General features: G+C 35.2%; 1 protein-coding gene across 1 annotated transcript in view; it reads right to left on the reverse strand.

Annotated features, from left to right (window-relative positions):
- Positions 1 to 24,556, reverse strand: part of LOC116178896 (nucleoside diphosphate kinase 6-like) — a 234,504-nt gene extending 209,948 nt beyond the window's left edge. The window contains exons 1-2 of the mRNA XM_031498548.1: positions 24,542 to 24,556; positions 23,688 to 23,777 (exon numbers count right to left, since the gene is read on the reverse strand). Coding sequence (XP_031354408.1) covers positions 23,688 to 23,706 — 19 coding nt within the window. The 5' untranslated portion in view covers positions 23,707 to 23,777; positions 24,542 to 24,556. The remainder of the gene's footprint in view (positions 1 to 23,687; positions 23,778 to 24,541) is intronic.
- Between the last annotated feature and the right edge of the window lie 1,932 nt (positions 24,557 to 26,488).

The raw sequence follows: 26,488 nt of genomic DNA on the forward strand, positions 1-26,488 counted from the left end.
GAACCATTACAAAATTCCACGAAATTATTCAATATTCAAGTAGCTAATCAAAATAAGCTCCCGAAAACATCGCATCGATCACGTGATCCCAAACTCACCAATGCAGTGTTCGTGAAAATAAATCGACATCGATTCGCCTTACCCTACATACAATCCATACCAGACATTGGCTAAGAATAAAAAAACATTTTACTTTAGCCAAGATACAAACCACACGAAGCAAGGAAAAGAACCCATTTTACTTTAGCCAAGATAAAGACCACTCAAGATTACGTCATCTACGTGGGGTAGGCAGTGGGCGAGGATTAGGCGGGAGGGGTGCAGTGGTAAATGCTGCAAAAAGTGCAACGACACACCTACCTAGTGGTCAATTTAATGAAATTTCTTTCTATTTAAAATGCCTAAAATGGTTAAAATGTAATTAACTAAATGCAAGAGTAGGAAGGTAACTAAGGTTTATAGAACGGAAATATTACCAAGCTAATATTGTAGTTAGTATCAGCAGTAATAGAAATGCAAATTATACCCAATGAAAATAAAAATAATAAGCCCGCAATTACACATATTATATAAATAGAAAAAAAAGCATAATTACACATAAGCATTTTTTCGAACAAATCGTAAAATTTTAAAATCCTGTCGCAAGCAAGATTTCGCAACTTGACCATTTTGCGGGTTTCTTGCCGCTTTTTATTACGCACCTACAATAAAACTTATTGACCCTCGTCAATCCACGATTAGCGACCTACCTTACGACAGTTAGTTAAATTTTGTTACAAAGTTGCTTTTATTGCAAATTGAGTGCTTGCCGTAAATTGCTCATATGAAATTTAGATTTGAATTTAGCGATCAGGTGCATAGCAACGAATATTTTTGTTTAAATCCATAGTTATTGTTTATCATAGATTACCTACTTGGTGTCACTATTTAATCGAGCGTTGATATCAGCATTAGTTTGTTGATTTAGGACTTTAGGAGTCCACGCTAATCCGATAATTGACAGCATCAATCCACCAAAGTGTACAATAAAAAAACAAATCACAAGTTCGTCAATAGGCATTTGAAAGTAAGAGGAACAGATGGCCGATTATGTCATTTCCAAATTTGGACATCACATTTTCCTACAAATGCTACAAAAAGAACAGTTCCATGTTCCGACTACTTATTTATTTATTATTTATTTTATTTATTATTATCCCTCTCTTGTTTTGGGCCCTCAACAGGCATGCGCCCAATTACAGAGTGACCCGCATAATGCTATTTATTTATTTATGGTTCTAACAGGAAGAGATAACACATCCATGTCTTTTAACTCAAAGTATGCACTTTTACTTTCAAAAACAGCATCTCAGGAAATCATTCGTGGGGGGGCCCCCCTTTTAGACAGCGAAATTTGATGGCCGTCTGGCACACCTTCAAGGTATAGGCTATCTACTGCAAAAAATTCCAGGAAGTAGTTCAAAACGCAAACAATAGCACTAAAAATATTAAGACAGGGTCAAAGTGGGGGGATCGTAGTGGTAAGAGTGTGCTGATGACACAGTAATAATGGTAACAGAGGTGGAACAGAGAAGGAAATGATGCGCAGAATGCAGGGGTATTAGGAAAGAAAGCGCATTGAGTTAAATGTCGAGAAATAGTAGATAATGAATGTTGGGAAAGGGGGAAGAAGGAAAAGGAAGTAAGAGAAGTTAGGGTACCAAATGCAACGGAGTAAAATAACTAAGAAAAAAGGGGGAAGTGGCGATGAGGTGTGGGGAATATGACAGAGGAGTGTCAAAGAATAAGAAAATACCTTTTTTATGCACAATGGTGGTGGAAGAAATGGGATGAACTAGAATGGATGTTGGGTCTAAACGGTGGAATACAAAATTAAATATTAGAAGAGAGAACAATAATGATAATGTCGGGCAAGGTTCGAGGAAAGGAGTGAAAGAGAAGGTGAATTAGTGAAAGAACGCTTGTCAACAAGGATGAACACAACAGGAAAAATACTATGAAAGAAATGGATACGAATGGGCTGAGATCGAAAGGAGAGGAATAGGAAAAAAGATGGAAGATTAACTGACACAAAAGGACATTAGTATACACCAACAGAGGGTGAAAATAGAGAGTCACAAGGAAACGGTAGGTACAAAGAACTGATAAGGGAAGTTGCCGAAATACTTAAAGGGAGGGAAGAAAAATTTATAAGATAATACCGAAGTTTAGATGCGGATACCAAAAGAGCGGGAAGAAGGAGTGGAGAAATGAAGAAGAAAAGAAATGCAGAACATGTGGAAAGAAAGAGGAAAAGGTAGAGCACATGCTTTTGAGAATGTAAAAGTGTGGAAAAATAAGGGAAAACAGGAGTGAAGTGCTGGTAGAGGGGGGAAGAAGAGAAATAGGTGAGGATGACTTTAGAAAAAAGAAAAACGACATACATTTTTAGTTTTTGATTTCTATTTAATGTACCTGTTGTAAGATGTTATTGCCAAATGGCCTCAATACCCCTAAGACCGATCTGTTTAATTTGTTTAGTTGGGCACATGGGACCTAGATGGGTGATGAGGGTGAGTTATGTTTTATGTAATTTCTCATTTCTACAGTAAGTTTTAAATAATCACTCAGGAAATTTTGGAAATAATGGCAAGACATTTTGACAATTTATGATTTTGGCTTTCTGTCCCTCCGTTTGTCCGTCCCCCTTTGTACATGATAACTCGCGAACGGTTTAGAATTTTCCAATTCTGTTTTCAGTAATAGGTAGCCAATGGTCAAGGGACTAACCGATTTAATTTTTATCATTGGCACTTTCTGTCCGTCCGTCTGTGTACGTGATAACTCGCGAACGATTTCGAATTTTCCAATTCTGTTTTCCAGTAATGGGTAGACAATGGTTAAATGAACTGATTAAATTTTGGTCATTTGAAATTGTCGCTCGTTGTCTATATTGGTTTGAAATAGTTTATTTTGTATAAAGATTGGGAAAATTTAACTAATTGCAACAATTTTGCCGTATAAAACTCGTCAAAACATAGGGAAAGATCGAGGACATTCTTAGGTATGACATTCCGATTAAATAGGTAGGTTTCTGAGGAAAATGGGAAACTAAGAAAGAATCTTTGGGAAAATAAAAGGCAAATTTTTTATGCTTTGCATAAAATTAGGGGCACTTAAGTCAATACAAGAACGTTTGGGGAAACTGGAGGTAAATTCGGGAGGTATAAAAGTAACTTGTCGGAATAAACGGAAATTTTGAGAAAGCACAAGGAAATTCCGGGGAAAAGAGGAGGAAGATTTGGAAAATTTAAATCAATTCGTAAATATAAGTATAGCTGTTTCTTGTTTATTTAGTCGCTAGTTGAATAAGTAAATAAATTAAATAATGCAAATGGTTTGAAAAAAAATTAGAGGGAAATGTAGGTTTTAAGGGAACAAGGGGGTAGTGTGTATGGTGGAAAAATACATGACGAAATGGGAGAAAATTCTGAGAAAATGAAAAGCAGGCGATTATTGTTACTTACTTCGTCTGCTAGAAATCACTGAAGCGAATATTCTAGAAATCCAGAGATACATCGGGGCGACATCAGCCGCTATCGAGGCGCTATTAAATCGATAAAAGATTAGTCATCTGCGATAAGGGACGAAAGCGAATACGACACATTCTTTCTATGCCGATACGAGAATGTTCGGTGATTTTTCTAGAAACTCTCCGTTTGCTATATAAGCATTGAATCGTAAGAACGAAAACTCAACGTTTCGCCCACTTTCGTAAGGGGCTTCATCAGGACAAGAAAGAATGAGCCAACGAGAGCATTATTATTACTTTGTTTTTCTGCAGCCGAATTATTTCGAACCAATACATGAGTCTATAGCGTTTGAAATTACATACACTCCTAAAAGAATACCGAAATCATCATCGTTATTTAAAGAATTAGGCATACTAACAGTAGTAGATAGTACATTTTAGAGATTTTTTGCTATGCGTATAAAAAGAGAGCATGTTTTATAAAAACTCAAGATAGGTACAATACCCGTCATAGGACGTTATTGAACCCTGCTCAACATAGGACAGCGCTGTTTCAAAAAAATTTGTTATTTCGTGCCTGCCAAATTTTCAACGCTTTACTTTGTAATATTAAAGAACTCAAGTCCTATCAAAGATTTAAGCATGCTTAAACAGGCTAATTATCACTTAGATGAATTTTTAAGAAAATAATAAGTCTTCTATGCGTTTTTTATTACTTCTAAATATTGTTCCCCATTTGTTTATGTCTAAAAATTTTATATATTTGCCTGCCCATGTTTAGATTTTAATGTGTTTTTACTTTTTATAATTTGGAACCATTTGATACATTTTTGCGTACGTGTTGTTAATGCGTATATACATATTTAGTTAACGTACTGGCAATAAATTAAAATAAATAAATAAATCAAACAGTGAGGCATAGAGTTAGGGGTACCAATACCAATCTACGTCTACTGCGGTAATTAAGGCACAATCTCCTATTAGCTAATAGGTACAAAAATGACCCCTACCTACAGGCTTTCGAATATTGTGATTATGACTAACTGGAATACCACAAACCGAAGAAGATTGTTCAAAGACTTGATGACGAGGTTGTCATGTATTACAATTTTCCCTAGCACGGACCGGTCTCATCAAAATGTATCCATGCTCATGTAATCGGCTGAATAACTTGCTTTTCAGCTATTCTATTAATCTGCGTAGTTACAAGACTGTTGTTATGTACGAAAGGACGTAGCTTTCCCAACATGTTTTTCACGAAACGTTATTTGTAACTTTAAAAAGAAAATAAGCCATTAACTGTTGCTCAGCGTTTATTCTACAAAGGAGATAATGAACTTCTTTTAATTTTTAATCAGGTTAATACCCAGATAAATTAATACAACAATAATCTCCATAATCTACTTCATGTAAAAATAATCATGTTATCCTTATCTGTTACATAAAAGAAAAATAGGCTCGATAATCATATTTACCTACACTTTTAACATTTTTATCTATACCAAAGCTGTACAAATACGTTTCTTAATTTGTTAACATTATCCGCCTTGCCAATGGTAATCCATCCACAAATTTGTTTTATATATACGGTGTTGGTAACCGGCATCCGAGCTTCGAATGAGAAACACCAGCTTTGAAACATATTTTTGGCACGATAAAGCTTGTTTAATTTTGTTTTTTCGGCTTATATACACATGCCATAATTTTCGTGAAAGATGCTAAATTGGTGCATTGGTACAATAAATTTACACTTTATTTCGGAACGTAGTCTAAATACTTACTAGTTGATCCTAATTTTGTAGAAATTTAGTATAAATTCCAGAGGCGCAAACCGCAAATGAATCATTCAATATTCTTCCTTTGGGCATAATTCAAATACTGAAAAATCGTCATAAGCGTGACTAACTGCCTTCTCACCACAATTTTGCATGTGTATTATGCAAATTAAGTGTTATAAATGGTTAAGGTCGAGGTCACATAGAATTAAGAAACCGAAAAAGTAATTACAATTGGTAACGAGACTATTGCAGTCGACAACAATATGGATGTTATTGATTTTTTTATTTTTAGATACGTAGCTATCAGTACCCCCAAAACTGATAGTGATACAAGCTGTTTAGTTGCTTGCTGCAAGTTGCAAATCTGTGTTGATATGTGAAAATTTTCACATCCTGTCCTAAAACAACGCTGCCTCGTATCCATGTTTTATGACTCAAAGCATGTGAAGTAAAATACACAATAAAATCGTTGCAATTTACACACAGCTCAAATACAAAAATTACTATATGAAGCCACTACTTGGTATCAGAAAGTTAGAAAAAGGCTTAAACTATGAAAGAATTAGTCAATTTTACATATGCCCCCCAAAAAAAGAAAGTGAAGTCAAATTGGGAGACTTTACTGGGCATTTTACTGTGCCCTGCCTGCTAATCCATGCAGCAGAAGAAGTATTGGTAAACGTTGGGCGATAGGAAAATCTACACAAACGAGAAAAGACACAAACATGAATTGTGGGTCTTTACTTGATTTTTTCTCATCTATCTTGGACATTTTCGATGTTTTGGAGGTGTAATTCCACATAAAAAAACTGGAAAGAGTGCCCCTTCACCCATCGAATATTTTTGACATGCTTGCCTTGGTATAACCCTGTTGACAGAATACAGTATCAATTTTTATTAGACGCCAAAATGGCAAAAGTGAAAATACACTGTAACCAAAACTAAAGTGCGATTTATCCTTCCCTTGCCTTTGGTATCCCCTCTCATCCAATTCTCACCTCTTCCATCCCCTTTCAGGACTCATTCTTGCTTTTCCCCGTCCTTTCTTCCTCTACAAATTTTCTTTATTCTTCTTGTCTCCATTTTGCTGTCCCTTTCCCCTCATTTACACATTTAACTCTTTGAAAGTATTACTTCCTCGTGCGCTCTCTATCTTCACCCTCTGTTGTATTTTTAACTATTCCCTTTCTTTTTCACTCGATTCCCCTGACGCTATCCGTATCTTCTCCATTTTTTTCCTCCTTTAATACGTAATTTGGTGTCCTCCCTAATACGCATTTATAATACCTTCTTTGTATTCCTACCAGTTCATCCCATTCCTTCCACCCCCATATCTCCGCTCCGCACATTAGCATCCTATCTCACCATTGCATCGAACAGGTATTTTCTTGTCCTGAAATTGTTTTTGAAACCGCTCTCTCCTATTTCCCACATCTATTTCATCGCCTCTACCCCCCTTTTCCTTTGTTCTCTTATTTTCCCCATGATTTCTTTGTATTTGGTACCCTAAATATTTAATTTCTCTAACATCTGCTATTTTCTCCTCCCTCAATATCCATTCTATGTCCCTTTTTCGTCCACCCCCCGTCCCAAATTTTATTTCATTGCCTTTACTCTTTCCTCCCTCATCTTCGATTTTCCGGCACTTAAGTTCATTCCTTTCCTTTCCCAATCCCTCTGCATTCTTCCCACCAATTGGAATTGGAAACCAAAAGGGAATTGAGGGGAAAATAAGAGCAAAACATTGAGAAGGCAATGCAATGAAGAAATTGATGACAAACGTAAAGGAGGAAATAAAAGGAGCGGCTAATGAGACAAACGACACTAGATAAAATGAAAGAGAAGATGATCAACGAAATAGGAGGATTATAAGAGGAAATAAATGGGATAAGGAAAAAGAACTTATAAACAAAGGACTCGAAGGACAAAATGAGAGAACAGAAAATATAAAAAAAGAAAGAAATAAAGAAAAGAGAACGGAGGAATGGCTAAAAGAAAACCTACAAGTAGAAGGCAATGTAAAATAGTAGTAGTAGTAGTGAAATTAACATGGGAAAAGAAAAGAGAGGTTATGAGTGGAAAGGGAAAATAAAGGGAAGCGGAATGTACATAGATGACGAATGCACATATGAAGAAAACAAGGTACAGAAAGACATTAGAGAGGTTACCGAAAGGAAAAGAGGAAAGGGCAAGAAAGTATGGCTATGATACTCAGTCTCATGAATAAAGTATATTATTATTATTAGATGATAATGTAGGAAATTAATAGTTGAAAATGAAGAATACAGATGGAATAGGTACCAAAGAAAAAGGAGAAGCAGAGAGAAAAAGAACGGGAGCGAAAAGGGAAGGATTAGAAGGAGAAGCTAAAAGCAAGAGAGAGGGAGACGGGAGGGGTATAGACACAAACGACAAAAGAAAAGAGAGAAACGACCATATAAATGAATAAGGGCAGCATGTAAATGATATTCTGGAATGTGGAGGGGGTAATGATAAAGACGCGCAATTCTGGGGGTTTATAAGCGAATATGATGTCGTGGGGATGGTAGAATCATGGATAGAAAAAAAATTGGGAGAAAAGAAAGATCAAGTGACACTGTCTATAAGGATGTCTATCATGGAGATCTCGGGTGCCATAGAAGATACGAAGATGATCGGAACTTTGCGCAATTCAAGAGTAATTATCATGCTGTGAAGAAAACCAGAAAATTCCGTTTACTTTCGAAGATATGCCAGAAAAACCGAAATTCGACGATTTCGTTTTTATTTTTTTCTGGTGTAATTTAAACAGATACAAACAATGAAAAAAACACTTTATCATAGCCACATTTTGAGCTCAACAAGACAACGATGTACGATACCTGTTGGACAAATTACCTGGAGAATTGAAAGTATGTCCTACAGATATTCTGGCACGATTAAGATGTTGTGCGCGGGTGCACCATCCTGTTGAAAGTGAAACCAACAGTTTCCACCTTTTTTGTGTGTGTTATATCGTATTCGTAATAAAAAATGCTACTCAATACAGTGAGGGGAGAAATGAAAGAGGAGAAAGGAACACAGGTCAGACGAGTAGAATAGGAGAGAAAGAAAATGAAGGACAAAAAATAAAATAGATAATATGGGGAGGAGGGACTAATATATTCAGTGGCGATTTTAATACCAGAACAGGAATGAAACGTAAAAGAGTACAGATGGGAAGAGAAAATAAAAGAATTAAGGAAAAAGGAGGTGGTGGCGATGAGATAGGTGTGCGGAATTGAAGAGAGTGGGTTCAGGAATGATTTTACAACAAGAAAGTATCTGTTCGATGCAATTGTGATAGAGTGGCTCGTGTACGGCACGGAGATATTGGGGTGGAAGGAATGAAAGGAACTGAAAGAAGTACATTGATGCTATAAATGGGTATTGGGGTTAAACGAAAGGACGCCATATGTATATTGGAGGAAGAAACCAAAATGGAAAGGGAGGATAGTGAAAGAGAATTGATGAAAGAATGCTCGATAACGAGGATGCACTCAAAATGCATGCGGGACAAACAAAGAAGGAAAATTACGAAAGAGAAATGGGGACAAGAAGAAGAATGAAAATGTGGAACACGTGGAGAGGAAGAAGAGGACATTACTATTTCCTTATGTCTTAACCTTATATTTCCCCTTCACAGTACTATCCCTTTTGTTCTCCAAAACACCTTCTTCACCAAAATGTACTCCAACATTAAAACATCTACTGACATGATGGTATTTAAACATTTTAGATACTACGTAAACTTATTTTACCACAGATTAATTTGCTATAATCACGTTGGGTTCCTTTATTTAGAGCCCTTTGATAAATCTGTGCGGATTGAGTTCAAAAATGGCAACTGCCCACAAGGAATATGTTTGTTGTCAAAGAGTAATTGTCTTATACTTATAGACAGCGTACAGTTGTTGTTGCCAAATTGATAATAAATATTCAGTATTTAACTTTTCTATATCCAATATATGTATATTTATGTATTCACGATTAAATCGCAGCCACAGAACACACACTCAAACTATTGAAAGATGATCTATAGCTCCAGTTACTAAAGTAATGTTTATTTATTTAATACGCCCAAAATACCAGTCGCGTTTTAATTACATAACCATCTTCCAGCAGATGTTAAATTATTTATTTTTTGTTAATAATTATGCTTGCGTCTAGCATTATTATTATTAAGAGCCTTTAGCAGAGTTATCACGTAAAAGTATCATCAGATGAGGAAGCGCAAACGGTAAAAAACAAGGTTGAAAACGCAAAAAATGTTAACATCATCCTTAAGTGAATTAAGAGTTTTTCGTGCTCTCAATTTAAAATATTCCTTTATAGTCGATGCCAACATTCTAAATATAGCGTTAAATACTCTTGTAAATTGTTAATAACCCTTAATATATTTAAAACGTGTTTTTGCCATAATTATAAGGCCTTTTACGTTGACAGTAGGATAAACAAACTGGTATGGACCTCGTGAGGCAACCACCAGAAGCATTATTTTTTTCGAGAGGATGCGATATAATTTATTGACTACCATTTTGTTTTGGGGGCCGTATAGTTTAAATTTAGTGAGAAATGCTATTCGAAATATAAATCTATAAAATGGAGTGAAATTGAAGAACAACAACCAGTCTGAAGGTGAAGCAAGTAATCAATGGCTTATTATTACCTTTCAATTGTAGGTATTTGCAGTCATTGATCCTCTCATATATTATAAAAGATTTACAAACAACTCGATAAATATTTCCTAACGTACTTAAGTAATACAATACACATTTAAACAATGATATTTTATCAGCTTTATGGCTCCTTGCTGGGCCAAAATGTCGTTGCACTATTCAGGTGGCTATGATAACTGTACCCTACCCCACCCTCAAAATTCTTTTACTCCAAAATTAGTGCGATTAAATGTCTTATCTTAAGAGATATAAGAAAAAATGTTTTTCGTGGAAATTTTTTTTATAATATACTTCTGGAAGCTTCTTGTAAAATCGTTGGAAGTTTATCCGTCGTGAATGTTATCTTCAGTTATCATTAGTGACATTGTTTAATTATCTTCGTTGTGGAAACAGATTGCTTCATACAAATTTGTCACGTTCTGCTCTAAAATGACAAAAATATTTTTCCTTGAATTGGGCAATCCGTTTATCTCTCTTGGTCGTCACTACGCGATGAATCTTCTATTTTAGAAGAAAGCTTCTCTCTGTGCTGCTACACTAACCAAACCTAATCTCCCATTTTCTAAGTTAATATTTTCGTCGTCTTGTATGTTAATACACTAACCCCAACTGCTACATGTAGTTTGTAACGGAATATTTTGTAGTTGAAAGCTTTTTTTCCAATTTTACATATGACAATTCAACTCATGTATAAAAAATCACATAAGCCGCAGTGTAATTGTCACTTTGACAGCGGCAAAAGTTACCTGCAACTTTTCCAGCGACAAATGCACTAGTGGTTTTTTCACTTATTCATTTTCGAACCAATAATCGCATTATCCTTACCCATATGACTAGTTTGACGTCTGTCAATAATTGATTAGTTTGGTGAATTTCTTGTTCGTTAAATTGTCCTGCCGAATTACACTCGAGGTTGTATTTAAACCGAATAAATTTGGGTTGTGGCAATTCAAATCTGTTTCCTTTTAGCAATTGGACTCGAAAAACTGTCAACCTAAAAATGCTCCACCTGCGGTGTCGCATTTTTATTAGTTGACAGTTTTTCTCGTCTAATTGCTAGGCAACAGATTTTCATTACCTAAACAACCCAAATTTACTCGGTAAAATACAAACCTCTTGTGCAATTATAAGTGAATAAAATTGCGTGCAGCCTCGGATCGAGTTATTAACGATAAACATACGCATCTAGAACGCGAGGATTGTTACCATACCATATCTCACTGATGTCGCCGTTTGACCGAGACCAAAATTTCATTACAAACAAAAGATGCTGCTTTGCTATTGGTTCAAAGGGGACGCTAGTGTTAAAAATTGCGTCGGTTCCCTTTTTGGTTTGGTATAAATAGAAAAACGCTCGAGGAGATTCGTGGCGTCTTTGAAGTGTACACCTCATCCTCGCGAATTTAATAGTCACGAGAGAGATCGATAACGTCATTGAAAATGTGCACTTCGCTTGCGTGTTTTTTATAGTTACAAAAGCGTAAGTAGTGAAAAGTAATTATCTGTCGAGTTATTACAATTTGAGTATAAAAGTTGGTAAGCGATTTAATTGTGAAACGCGGAGGTGTTTCCTTTTGATTTTCAAAATCGCGCATTAGCGCAATCGAGTAGCTTATTCGAATTATACATGCCACTAGATTTTCCCCCGCGACTTCGTACGCTTCTTGATATTGATAAGAAACTGATATCAACGCATATCGATTACGGTATACGGGAAAAATGTTTCATAGTGCATACTGCGTAGTTACAATTTTTGTTTCAGAGTTCGTGTGGGAAATAGTTAGCCACATAAAATTCAGGAAAATGACACTACTGACGAGGGAATATTGGAATATAGAACTTTTGATTAATATTAATGGATCAGTGATACCAGGAGTCTGGTAAAGTACCAGGTGACAGGAAAAGTAGCCAGGAAAAGTGCCACATGTCATGGAAAATTTCCTGGCATAAAGTACGGGAATGAACATTAATAATTATAATGTCAAAAGCAGCTGTACTACGCGTGCAGTATTAGAAAAATAAATTATTTTGAATTTTGATTCAAATCCGAATTTAAATCTTTACTTTGCATTTAACCGAGCCCTAGCGGCGGACCATGGGTTGGCCGTGAGGTATCCCAGTTAAAATCTTTCGTTAATTCAAATTGTTTAAGTTCTTTTGTATACAGTGTGTTCGAAATAATAGAGTCATCTCAATATCTCTTATTTTTCGAGATTCGAAAAAATTGTCAAATATAATTTTGTATGTGCCATCACGATCTATTCAATTGCACATACAGGGTGTTTGTTAAACATGCGGCAAAAATTAAAGAGGTTATTCCTTGGACTATTTTAAGGGTATTTTATCGTTTGAGGATTTTTGAAAAACGCTTTGTTGCGAACATACAGAGCGAAAAAATCGGACTTGTTATTATTATCAGAGCAAAGAAAAACAATGTGAAAATGACTGATGTATGCAAATCCAAGGACGCTACCAATTATCGTGAGCAAACCACAGACAACAATCAATTATCTCGGTATCGTGTGTCAAGCAAAAATAGCTGCGGAAGATCACTCGTGTCAATCAAAATCTTAACTGGTAGCTACCGGTTCGCTTTTAATATTCATTATTTATCTCACTGGGTTAATAAAACCATCTGCCAGTTGAATTTGAGACTATCGAGATATTTGCTAACCTCTGCACTGTTCTAAAATCGTTCTCATGTTTTCAATCATCGCTAGGCTTATGTAAATCTGTTCCACTTTTCCGAAACCTTGATGCGAAGCTTTTGCTATAAGTAAAATACTAATGGCAAACGCAATTGATGCTATAAAGGTCAAGGTGTAAATTTGAACAGTTTAATGAAAGTCTTTATTACTAAATGCTTAAATGATCGTTTTGTAAATTAAGCCAACAGAGCGTCGAACGTGATGTCCCCCAGCTTTGCGAATTTTAGGGAACATCCAATAAAAAAAAAGTAGTGGAAATTCACTCGTACCGTAATTGTTTAATTACGATATTAATTTGGAAACTGAAGTTTAATGAAGGTTCCATTAAGTTTGACAAACAACGATTCTGCCTAGATTTAATTGTAGCCAGTGGCGTTTTGCGGTGTATTTCAACGTGCTTCGTTATTATATGGTTTTTTTTCTTCTAAATTTAGTTATTCGGCCGTTTTTATTTTCGCTTCGAGCGGTTTGTTAAGTTACAACAGCCTTATCCTTATGTAATTTCCAGTTCGATAAATAAGATTTCCACCGTGCTCATTAAGGTGCTAATTTAAACCTTAATTCTGTGTTGTCTAAAACTGGGCATCCTTTAAATTATTATTACAATGCGGTCAACAGTGTGTTTTTCACGTGAGCGAGCTTCATACCGTAGTCTCATTACACAAAGTAATTAACAAGTTAAGTTGAAAGAGGCTATTAGGTAATGTAACGAAAGTAATATTCACCACTCCTCTTTTGAAACGTACACTAAGCTTAAACCTTGAATATATGTGTTATCACAGATCACAGATGTTTGATCTTACCCAGCAGTGAAATTCCAGGGAAATGTGTAAAATCGGCTTTTAAAGGCTTAGGTAAAACAAAAATACGAGTAGAAACTAAATTCTGAACATACATGGGTAGAGATATTGTGGAAATTGACAAAGATTGTAACATTGAAATGTGAAGCAATTTACTGTCATTGCATTGAGTGCAATTGAATTCCCTCAATAAAAAGATCAAATGCGAGAATCGATTTTCTGATGAGGTGCACAGGAACAAATGATTCTTCCTCAGAGGAAGATCTTTCTTTCTTACTCTGGGGATTTTACTGTTTGAGCAGGTGCACGACGTCATGTTTTATACATTATTTAAAAAGTAACCGTTGGGCGAATGCAAATGCATATCCAATAAAATCATTTTCGTGGTTTAGGGTAAAAAGAGAGGTAAAAATGTACCTAATATAGTCCGGGTGAGAAAATCCGTAAAGCGCATTGTAAATGTTGTAAAACTTGAGACCAAGAATGTTAATGTGTCTTTGGGGTACTTGGACACTGCTGAATCCGATTTTGTCTGTCACCACCTCAAATTCCGGCTGATAAGGCCTCAAATCAAGATGGCGGTCAAAATTGCGTCTAAAACTTACTTTAATATTTTTAACAAGAATGTCATCATGATTTTTATGTAACACATACGTTTTTCCACTTATTACTATTTTATGAAAAATTTTGAAGTCAACAAAGTGCCTGCTTAAGTGAAAGAGAAATACAATAACTTTATTTACACTTTTCCAAAAATGGCGAACAAGATGGCGGAGACAGTATGGCGTTTAATTTGACTCTTTGTATGCGGTATATAGTATTAAAATAATTGTTATTCGTTTAAATTCATATTATTAATTACTGCATACAAATTCTGCTTAAAAAAATAAATCAAAAACAAAACAAAATTTAAAAAAAATTTGAAATGAGTAAAAACATCAAGACGTTTGATTTTAATTTTGCTGATTATACCAACGACCGTTTTTCACACCTCAAAATTGATACTCTTTGGATGACGTCAACGTTTCGTTGTGGAATAAATTTTTTCGCCTTTCAGTTGCACGTCAATTAATTGCAAACTGGACATTTCCCGAAGCGCTTGATGGGGACAAAATACATGCATTTCGTCGAATGTCGTCCTCATCATTTTCATCGTCATAAGGAGAAGGAGCAATAGGTTCCATGTTCTAAAAGAACAGATGCGGGTGTAATGCAAACAGTTAGGTACTTATAACTTATAAGTATCAGATGTGTAAGTATAAAAATACATCAAGCAGTATGTAAACTAAACAAACAACCCACATAGTCAAAATATTTCAACCTTGGTAGATAATAATTAGCTTCCTAGCATGATCTAGGTGGTTATTTGGACATGTTAAAATTTCATCAAATGTCGACGTTTTAGAATTTAGATCATTTTAAGCAACTTTTAAAGAAACATTTTTTTTCTGAAAATACTTTAGAAGCAACTACATTCGTCTCTAAAAAGGGTGAAAAAAATGTGATTTTCCTCTCTAGTGAGGAAAGTAAAAAACAATTGCTGCCTTAAACTTAATAATGACATTTAAAATTTAAAATAAAAACCCGTATCTAGATTGCTACTATCTACTATGTATCAAACTTTATTATTGCATACGATAATTTTTCAATTTTAATTGTAGTTTCAGAAAAAAATTATACCTACGCTACGTAAAACTTAAGAAGAAAAGTGTTTTTCAACTTTTGTTCAATTTTAAACTTTGAACACGAGTTGAAAAACTCCACTTTCTTCTCTAGTTGTACAAATAACTATATTTGCGTCTGTATGTATGTACGTGCGTACGAGGTAACGGCTCGACGGATTTTGTTCAAATTTGGATATGTATATTAGGCATATGGAAACGAAAAATAACGGGTTTTAACGAAGTTTTTTTTCAAATATCAACTTAAAATTTTTATTAAAGTTGTTTTTAAACACCTTATCTTTCTGTGAATAACCTACAAAAATTGTGCCAGATTTTATTATAAAAAAAAAGTCAGTTAAAAATTTTTGTTCGAAAAAACGTTTCCTATGATTTTGGTAAAATGTTGCAAATGTACATTAGGCATAAAGGATGTAAAACTGTCAACAACTTTTTTTAATATCTTTATATCCGTACCCTCTACCTAAGGATAACCTGTAAATTTCGATTGAATAAGGAGCTTTGTGTGTAGATTTTAGACAATATAACTATTAGTAATAAATACGTATTAGAACACAAACAAGAATAAAAGAAGCGTGCGAAGACGTTAAACGGTGAAGAGTTGAGCTAGGAAGCTGTTCTGTGAAGAATTTGGCACCTTTTTGAAACCAGCCAGCAGATTTGGGGTATCCCCGTACTTAGGTAATTACGCGCGTTTTAAATGCTGTATAAACAATATTTCGCGTTCTTAATTCTTAATATTTCTATTTGCTATTAAAATATCAAGTCATAAAAATACCGGCATTTTGGGAACCATTTTATTTTATTTTTTTCGCAAATTATTATTATTAACAATGGTGGGTAGACAAACTCATTTTAACCTATTTGTATCACCCCCATATAAAAAAAATGCAAATTTTTTTCATCGCAATTAAAGAGATTAGTTAACACCGCCATTTTTACCGCGATTCTGATTTTTTTCTGCTATAAATTATTTTATAAAATAGTGATAAATATATAGTAAAACGTACGTACTAGATAAAAATCATGATAATATTTTTGTTTACAACAAGAAAAAGGTCTTATAATGAGTTTTAGTCGCCATTTTCGTCGCCATCTTGATTTGAGGCTTTAGCAGCCCGATTACGAGTTAGTGACAGGCAAAATCGGATTCAGCAGGGTCCAATTTCCATAAAAACGCTTGTCACCAAGTTAAGATCTCAAAATTGTCGCCAGGACTAATATATTCGGTTGTTTTGTGAACCCATTCGCGCATTGGCTATGATTTGCCGTAACTGTAGAGCTACGCAGGGGCACCAACTTAACGATTTTTAGGAGTACTCGAAACCCCTCCCGTGATGTTAGAGGCGATCCAAAAGTGCCGCGAAAAGTCCATCGTTTTGACTTGAAAGGTAGGTGACTCTGGTTTGTATAGGGTAAGTCAACATTTTCAGTATCGACTTGGGAGGTCCCTAGTATCATTACGATATTTACATTAGTATATCCGGAAGCCGAAATAAACAAAAAAATAAATTTAGTCATGTTCTTCCACTTCAAGAATTGTTATTATTTTTTAGACATTTTAAACAAAACCAAATTTACAAAAGTAGTAGAGTTTTTTTATGCATAGGTATTTATTTCTTTAGCGTTAGGGTTGTAAATCCTAATACTCAAGCAAACTTACACAAAGTAAATTCGCTCGGGTGTTATCGTAACATCTCAAACCTCGTACGTTCGCGACAGTTCGAAGATGCTTAAGTGATAATATTTATTGTAAGAATTTACATGCTATTTATATCATGGATATTGCTTTCTTAATCCACGTCAATTACGTTAGTATGCACGTAATTCTGATACGTCAACCTTGCCAAAAATGTGCTTATTGTTTTACTAGCTTTGCGGTTTACTTCCTGGTAGTAAAGTAGTATACACATCTCCTTATTATTCCGCATTTCCTTGTTATTGTTGAAGATTATATTTCCTTAATCTGTTCTAATGAACAATTTCTTTGGAATCGAACGTGTCTTCCCAAACCATGAAATTCAATTCTTAAACATCCAACTAATGAAATAGATATTCTTTTTTGTCAAAAATCTCATATATTGGACATTTAGATAATGCACTTCGGCGTTTTTATAATTCGTTATGGTAGAACCCCTGTTAATATTCCCGCAGTAGGGGATGGATAATAGAAGACGCAATGAAATTAGAGATTATATAGGAACCCTTATGGAATTAGCTTGGGGAAGTTGTTTATGAGAACCATAAATTCAAGATAACAGTAATGGTAACACTACCGAGCCTGATTTACGTGCTGATCTAGGATGTCGTTAAGGATATGGGAGCCACAAATTGAGGAATTATTTAATATTCGTGTTGTTGACACACATGCCCCATCATATGGATCCCTTTGAATCGGTGATAAATACGTAAACATCCCAAGATCAATGAAGTATAACACTGATTCAACAGGTTTCGAAATATTTTTACGCGATCATCAATTAAAAAGAACTAGGTAAAATCTAAATCTAAAACCGAATTCAAAAAGTGATATCTTTCTCATTTCTCTTTGGTAAACCAAAACACGATCTCGAAACGCCAGAAAATCGGTGACCTAGGATAACACATCCTAAATGGCAGACATGACTTTGGACAGAGAGCTTTGCAAGGAGGGATTGGGACTAGTAAAAAAAAACACCAATAAGCTCATTAATCTGAAAAGTCAACCAAGCAAAGCTATTATCATTCATCATGAGCAAACACTTCGCTGAGAATGGCAGTTTATGGATGATGTCTTCAGTAGCAACTTTAGAATCTGTCTTTTTGGGGAATTCAGGGTGTGCTCTAAATGCGTAAGACAATTATAAAGAGTGGCTAATTTGAAAATAGCCACAAAATATTTACTTGATCACATGAATAGCGGTCATGTGCACTCAAACTTAACTGTCTATTAAGGATAATTTTATATAATGTCACAATTATATAATTCATTTAACTGTCGTCCATCGTAAATGGACAATTAATTTCTATTTATAGAACGAACTATATTTACACACCTACAAAGCGTGCTGCTCTATAGCCATTCAGCTTGACAGAATCGATATCTTGTAGTACCGCACAGGTGAATCCTTACCCATACATCCCTCTACCCTCCCTTTTGGTATTGTTCCGTTGTCAGTTACAGGACACACCACTAATTTGGTTAATTTCCATTGTTCAAAAGTTATACAATCTCCCCGCTTTCAAAATTATGATTTCTGTACACGTTCTTATAAAGCAACTTGTGGAGCAACCCCTAAACAGATTAATCTGCATGCGGGTATATTACAAAGCCCATGCACAATGATTATAATTTGTCTAACCCTCGCGGCCGTAAAGATTTCGTAAACTGCCGAAACGTGCACGTCTTTTTCTCATGCCGTTTAATTTTCTCACATGTTTGCGTTTTATGCGATATTTTATAGTTAACAAGGGGGAAGAGAGGGCGACGGGTTTCTTTCAACAAAAGAATTTAGCGGTAATGGGTAGTTGTTCGTGCATGAGGGTCGTCGATGGAAGGGTTCTTTTAAAATGCGATTTTATATGTTTCCTTTATTCTTTCTCTTTTAAAGCATAGTCAAGTACCCTGAATATTAGACTGAAAAAAAATATATACTGCAGTAATAATAATTGTAGTTTGAAAGGAACAAAGAATCTGTTCCTTTTATTTGGAAGCGTCGAGCAGGAATTTTCAATCTGGTTACGCTTGTACCGGAACATAAAGCCAGAAGTATTTGATGGATAAATTACATAACTACATCTTCGCCAATTGTGACGCTGATGATTTATATCCCCATTCAAGTTATTGCTAAAGGTACGCTGGAGTGGAGTAAAATAATCGACGCACTTTTAAATATACGAAGTAACGTGGAAATTGCATGATCAAAAAGGTGTTTAGAAATTCGTTTCTACTGTACAGTTACAACTTACAGAAGATCGGCAAGTTGTTGACAGAAGAAAGCGAAGTATTGGGAAAAGAACATATGGAGGAATTATGTCAAGCAAAGAACAAACCAAATAGTTGACAATGGAAAGCATACAGGAATAAGAGAATGGTAACATCGGGGAAGGCATTTTATCAACGGAAGTAATGGCAGTGATAGAAGATGAAGGATGTAAAGGCAGCAGGAGTCGATAATATTCCCTTAGGGCTTAGATTTATTGAAATATCTGCAAGTAAAAAGAATCAAAGATATTTGAAAAAAAGACCTTCTGTGTAGCTTCTGTTGACATCCTAAAGGCATTCTATTGGATAAACTGGTAAAAGCTGTTTCACACACTAAAGAGGAAAGGTGTCAACTGAAGAGAAAGACGACTAATACGAAATGTACATATGAAATAAAGAGCAAAAATCAGCGTTGGCTGTAAAAAGAGGGATTGGTTTGAATATGGGATGGGGGGGTGAGGATTGAGCAGGGAGGAGATCATAAAGCGAAGGAAAATGCACTGGATTGGACAGGCACTAAGAAAAAACTAGTTATTGGTGGAAGTAATCGAGTGAACTGTTCAGGGAGAAGAGGAAGAAGAAGAAAATTGGTCGACAACCTGTAGGAGAGAGATGAAGTCACTCGCAAAAATGGCAGTTTTTTTAAATAATTCATTTTTGATCGCATCCCACCCGTTGGAGAGAAAGATTTACTTGATCTTGCGTTTTTAAAATTCATCCTTCGGTTTTTAGTTTTAGAAAAGATTCGTTTATCAAAACGTCTGACTCGTTTACGAAGGAAGGGGGTCCACCACGAAATTTCAGTGAGTAGGCTAAGTGTCTCCTTAACATAAAGTGATCACTTTAACGGCAAGGGTAGATAATGTAAAATACAAATAATTGTGCATTCCAATGACATATGACATTTTTATTAAAATGGGACGTTGAGCGCGAAATAAAACGAAGTTCAGAACAGAATACAATATTGTTTCCATGGAAACGACGGGAAAACCTAAGCTTGCTACTTTTGACATTTAAATTAAATACATACAGGATTTTCAGAACGCTTATTATGATTTCTATGAATTCTGCTTTAAAATAAAGTTTCGTATTATCATATACGACAATAAATGGAAACTAACCACTCGTGAATTAACGTCTTTCACTCGATTCCTTTATCGTTTTGTATAATAAATAACTATTAATAACTCATTTTCTGCAGGAGCGTGAAGTTCATTTCAAGGTCACTAACGGGGGCAAATTTCACAAAAGAATGTCTGCATAAAAGACAGTCTTTTTAGGGCCTATAGATTGACAGTGAGTGCTCAAAACCTTATTCAATTTCCGCGTGGAAAAGACCCACAAGTTTTCGAAAGACTCTATCTATTACGAATACTGCATACTCGTATATGAATCTAATAAGGTTGTTGTTTATTTTGCAAACAACAATTGGAACCTCTTCGTTATGGTCATCCAAAACAAATGGGAGGAAAGATTGGGGGGGGGGGAGGTCATTTTCAAATTTCAATTTTGGTCAGCTATATTTATACCTATCAATAAATCTTCTGAACCCTTTTGAAAGATGCTAAACAATTTCTCAATTTTTCATGTTAACCGAATGATAACAGTAAGGAACCATTTGTGCCCTCCATTTGGAAAACAAAAAAATAGGATTTTGTGATTATCGATACGAGCCTTGGGTGTGATACACATTCTTAAATTTGTCCCCCATTCTTCAAAAACCATCCTGATGTATGATTCTACAAGAGATTGGTTAGTTTGAAATTTGAAAAAAATGCTACAAGCAATTCCTATAACCCGAGATGTAATGTAATTACGCTCTTTGAACTTTTATGTCATTACCCTTTTTATTCCCTACTTTCAACTGTGGCCTTCTAGAAAGGAGGTACCGTTTGCACAGGGTTAACGCTTTGTTTCAAATTTCAACAGCACCCTCCACATACCACGTGACTTATTTATTTACGATTAACTAACAATAAATTTATAACAGTCTTGAAATGGATTAATTTATAACAGTAATTATTATTAATCACTTACAATTTATAACATAACACGATCTTTCACTTAGACATCGATGTTAAGATTGACTAAATCAGAATTCAATGACCCTTCAATCCCCTTCTGGCAGATATAAAAAAGTTTTGTAATGGATTTTGGAAGATTGCCTACGAACCTTTGTCAATTATGTCACTTCAAAAAATTATATCCTAGCTCTCTTAAACAACGAGGGAAGGAGAAGGAGGAAGAGTTTTCTAAATTTTTCATTAAAAAATCTAAAACCTCCGCCGTTAACACACCCGCATTTTCCATATCCATTTAATAAATAAATGGCTGTTATACATCGATTGTAAGTACTCCACATCTCCTGCAGCCGTAGTACGGTATGTGCTAGACTTCCGTAACCACAATTTTTAAAATCACAGGTGTCGTGTAATGGGTGGTCGCTTTGGAATTAAAAAAGCATTGTTTTCGAATTTGTTTTTTGGTCGGCATAGGGAAATGTACACATGTATCGCTTTATAGCGACCCTGAACCAAAGTATGTCTGGCGATAATAACAAGGAACGTATGACGGAAAGCGAGCGCAATTGCCACAATTTCTTGGGACCTATTCGTTTAACGCCGAGTACGTAACAAAAATGCAGGTTGACTATTCCTCTAAAAGGGTACGCTAGTCCAGGTCGCCGCGTTCAGAAAGCAAGGCCCGTTTCGATATTTCTATCGGGCGTGATTCAAATAGCGAAAGAAGTGGGAAAGCGAAGATTCGAGGCAAAGAAAAACTATTTAGGAGCATGATTCATAGCAAGGCCGTTCATTTACGAGTTGTAAAATTTACGCAAAGGAACATTTTCGAGCCGCAGATCCGCTTTCCAAATAAAACACCGCGAGTAAATAACTGATATTAAAATTTTATTTTCGAATTGCTAACAGTAACGGTTGGTTAAAAGCAAGTCCCTTAAAGATGAGTGACGTCGTTGGACAGCACCTTGTGCGATATCCAAAATTTTGCAAAGAACAGCATACAGCAAAGAATTTAAAAACAATTGCATTTCACCTGAAATAAATCGGGAAAACTTAATATCAATGCAGAGGAACATTGGCATTTTATTCCGGTGCATAACCACAATCGCATATTTGCCTTTTTCTAGTGGGAGCGGTATTTCCAAGGAGTGATAAGATCAGTTAGCTGAAATTTTTTGATTTGTATAAAGTAGTGGTTGATTATTTGTAGGAATTTGTATATTAATTTTATTTGAAGTAATTTTAATATTCCTAAAGGAATCGACCTATGCACTATTTGCTTGAACAAATTTTGTATCATACTTACTGATAAGAATCGAATCCAAACAAAGGATTTTGGTCTTTTTGTTTCATTAGTTGGAGGAGTATAAAAACATTTTTTATTATTGAGCTAGGTAAGTTAAAAAATGAAATGTCATATTAACATTTTTGCCAGTATTGAGGTTCAATTTTATTGTATGCAAGTGAAGCACTCCGCCCTTGTAAATATAACTAAGCCGTTACCAGGGGAATGTAACCATTTGATCGTTCGCGTAATGACTTTTGTTCTTTAAAAATAAAATACCCAAACTTCGAAATTAGTTTTCATGAAGCAAATACAAAACACTTTGAATCTGCAGCCTATATAATTTCAAGTTCAAAGGAAGGTTTAAAGCTTTGAGAGACTTGCAATGAGAGAGAGAGAGAAAACATTTTAATTGCACCCCAAATTAAAAACTCGTACATAACCTCTATATTTAAATCTCATGGAGCTATTAATGTAGAAATCAGACAGAAACAAAGTATGATTTTTAATTCTGCAGGGAGGGGGTGAGGTCTGTATAAATTTTGTTCTAACTAACATTGCCCACTTCTACTAATTTTAAATTCCTTTTGAACGATGCATACTTAACGGCGGTCTAACTTCTGAGTAAGATAAAATCATATAATGCACATTAAATCCGTGGCTGTGAGAAGTTGGACTTTTCTAATAAGTTGGGTCCAAAATAGTGCAAAAAGGCGCATAACCCGCTAGTCCTTTATAAAGAGGAAATTGATTGACGCTAAAGTCCGTGATGTTAGCCAACTCAACGCACCCAATGTTTGAAAACTCTCCATAACGGAAACTTCATTTCAACGGCGCAAAAAGGCAAATCGTCGGAACCTATTTTCAATTATGCAGAGCCAATTAAGCCAAAAAAGTTATTCTCCAGCTGTACTTTGCGCTTCTGATTATCTTTTCTTGAGACAGCTATGAACTTAATCATCAAGAATCACAAAGAGCACCTTCATCCTTGATATTGGCTCATTGCTTGATAAACGATGAGATTGATCGCCTTAAAAGTCGCAATTCAACTGTTTACCAAATATTTAAAAAAAGGCTCTTATCGCGAATGTTTGCTTTTGTTACCTTTCGCAACTTTCATAACATTATCATTGTCCTCGATGTGGCTACTATCAACAGATTTCAACAAATAAACTTATTTGTTCTGTAGATAAATACGATAGACAGCGTGGCAACTGCCGCCGACATCACTGTTTGCTTACCTGTTTGAAGTTGGTACATAATAATTTATGGGCAACTGGGAAAATTTTCCCATTTCTTCAACGTGATCCTTTCCATTTATTTTTTTAAACCTGAAACAAAAGATATACATTAAAAGTTATCAGATATGACTAATACTCACACCACATTACTCAAGGTAATTAAACAAAAATTTTAATTAGTTTGCACACTTAGTCACCGTGTGGTTAATTTGCGATAGTTTGGTAATTGTGCGGAAAAATCGCGATATTCATTACTTATTAAAAGGTCATTGCCACATCCAAAATTGGGTCAATTTAAAATTGTCTATTCTTTATCAGCTGGTAAGAAGGTTCGCGTTTTTATTTTTAATCCCATCCCATGTGAGATAACTTTGTTAGTTTTAATGACGCATAGAAGTCCATTACATAAGACACTAAGTACTACAATTGCCAATTACATTATCAGAAAGGTTTAATTTGCTAATTCTCAAAACGATTAATAATCGTATTTTCCATTTTTGTAACCATATTCGGCAATGTTACTTATCAGGGCACAGTTCCATAGGAATTGGAATTCTTACTCAAAACATGTAATGTCATAAATATGGGGTTACATTGTAATCGCCTTCCCAGAATAATACCACAGCAAATTTATTACCGTAGATCAAAGATCACCATTACAAGCATTCCATTTTTTAAAAATAAATAATTCATTTCATTGCCTAGCGAGAGAATACATAAATATGCAAAAATAAAAAACTTGAGCATTGAGGGATTTTTTATTCCTAAAAAAACAGCTAGATTGCAATGGTGTTCACCACCAGTTTTCCCTTCCATATTTCACTCGATCATAGTATTTTTAAAAAATCTCTTACTCGTTTAAGGAAGATCCCCGGTATTAATCGAATGTGAATAACGAATAATTTTAATTTTCCGCAAATTTGTGCAGATATCCACTTATCTGTTACCGTTATCTCGCCAAAACCGATTTAAGGTAAACATTGATCTACGTGTCGCAATGTTTTTTTTAGTGAAACATTTATTACGGACCAATCAAGTTTCGCCAGAAAGATTTTTAGAGGAATCGCGTTCTCTAGTCTCAAAGGACTGCACATGCACACGCTAATCTTTCGAAGTGTTCGCAAAAAATAAGTACCGCTAGACCAGTTTTTGTCCCCCATTTAATTGCACGTATAATACATTGCACATGGTCAACTAGCGAGCAATTTAAACATCTGTCTCGTTAAAGACGCTAATTGTTTTATTAAGTCATTAATTTTAATTTGTTTATTATTGTTTCTAATAGCGCGACCTCTTACATCTGATGTAAATTGTCGGACTGATTGTTCTATTTTGTTTTTTTGTAAAAGGGCAGGTATTAAATACTTAAAAAATGTCAAAGCCGATTACATACGTATAATATCGCCCTGGCAATGTTTCTCTAAAGTAATTAATAAAAGACAGTCAAGGACTAGCTACGCTAATAGCGTGTAACAAATGATTGACCTGTTTTTATATAATTACCCTGGGTTTCAAGTGGTTTATGCAAATTACGACTACAACTATCTTTGTTTTTGAAGGTTAAAAATTATCATCCTCTTATTCCTCCATTTTAAGATGCGAAAATTTGAACTTGAAGAATTCTCTATGTCTATCATGGGGATCTTCGAAACCATAGAAGATAGCACAATGGTCAAATTAGGGAAATAGTTCTTAAAGAAAACCGGAAAATTCCGATTACTTCCGAAGATATGCCAGAAAAACCGAAATTGACGATTTCGTTTTTCATTTTTTCTGTTGCTATTTGAAGAGATGCAAACAATAAAAAACACTTTTTCATTGTCATTTTTTTGAGCTCTACAAGACACCGCTGAGAGATTTTTAATACAACTTTTCGTTTCGGAAAACTAATCAATTTTATTTTTTTTATAAATCCCGTAAAAAAGTGCATATTGTATTGTATTGAGTTATTTCGAATACAACGATGTACGACACAAACAAAAAAACAACTGTGGAAGCTGTTGGTTTCAACAGGATGGTGCACCCGAGCACAACGTGCGAAAATACATATTGGAAACATTTTCTGGAAAATTTATCCGATAGGTATCTCCGCACGATTAGGGCGTTATGCACCCTCCTGTTGAAATAACTTTTGTTTGTTTGTGTGTCGTACATCGTTGTATTCGTAACAAAAAATGCTACTCAACTCAATACAGTATGTACTTTGTTTACAGGTAATATCATTGCCCAACGGCGACTTCTACAGTTCAAACAGTGGCAATGAGAAAGTTTTTATATATATTTTTTTATTGCCTTTATTTGCCTTTTAGGTACATCTAGGTACCTCCATGAGTAACAGTTATAAAGTTTCGCCGATGAGATAATCATCGTAGCATTCGTAGCGGAGGATAAGAAAGTTGTAAACGCAGCAATAGAAACTACCAACAAGTGGATGGAGAACAAAAAACTAAAACTTGTCCAAAAAAAAAAAGATGGTGGCCCTCCTTAACGAAACGGAGGACATACTAGGACAGACAATAACTACTGAAAAACACTTAAAAGTTCTGGGGGTGATAGTATAAATGGTACATGCAGAAGGGTTTTTGTTTTTAGTGAGGACAGGTCCCACACCCATGAATTTCCCAATTCCCATTTAGGGAAAAAAAGGTGTGCGAGGTGAGGCGAAACCGAGTGTATGTCCCATCTAGTGTTGCCGCGAGACGAGACGAGACCTTCTCGTCTCGTGACCTCGGGACGAGACCAACTCAGAGTGTCGTCTAGCCCTGGTTCAGTCTAGTGTCGTTTGGTGTCGCGTGGTCAAG

Source organism: Photinus pyralis, unplaced genomic scaffold (genome assembly GCF_008802855.1).
Source record: "Photinus pyralis isolate 1611_PpyrPB1 unplaced genomic scaffold, Ppyr1.3 Ppyr1.4_LG8, whole genome shotgun sequence".
Classification (NCBI taxonomy): Eukaryota; Metazoa; Arthropoda; class Insecta; order Coleoptera; family Lampyridae; genus Photinus; species Photinus pyralis.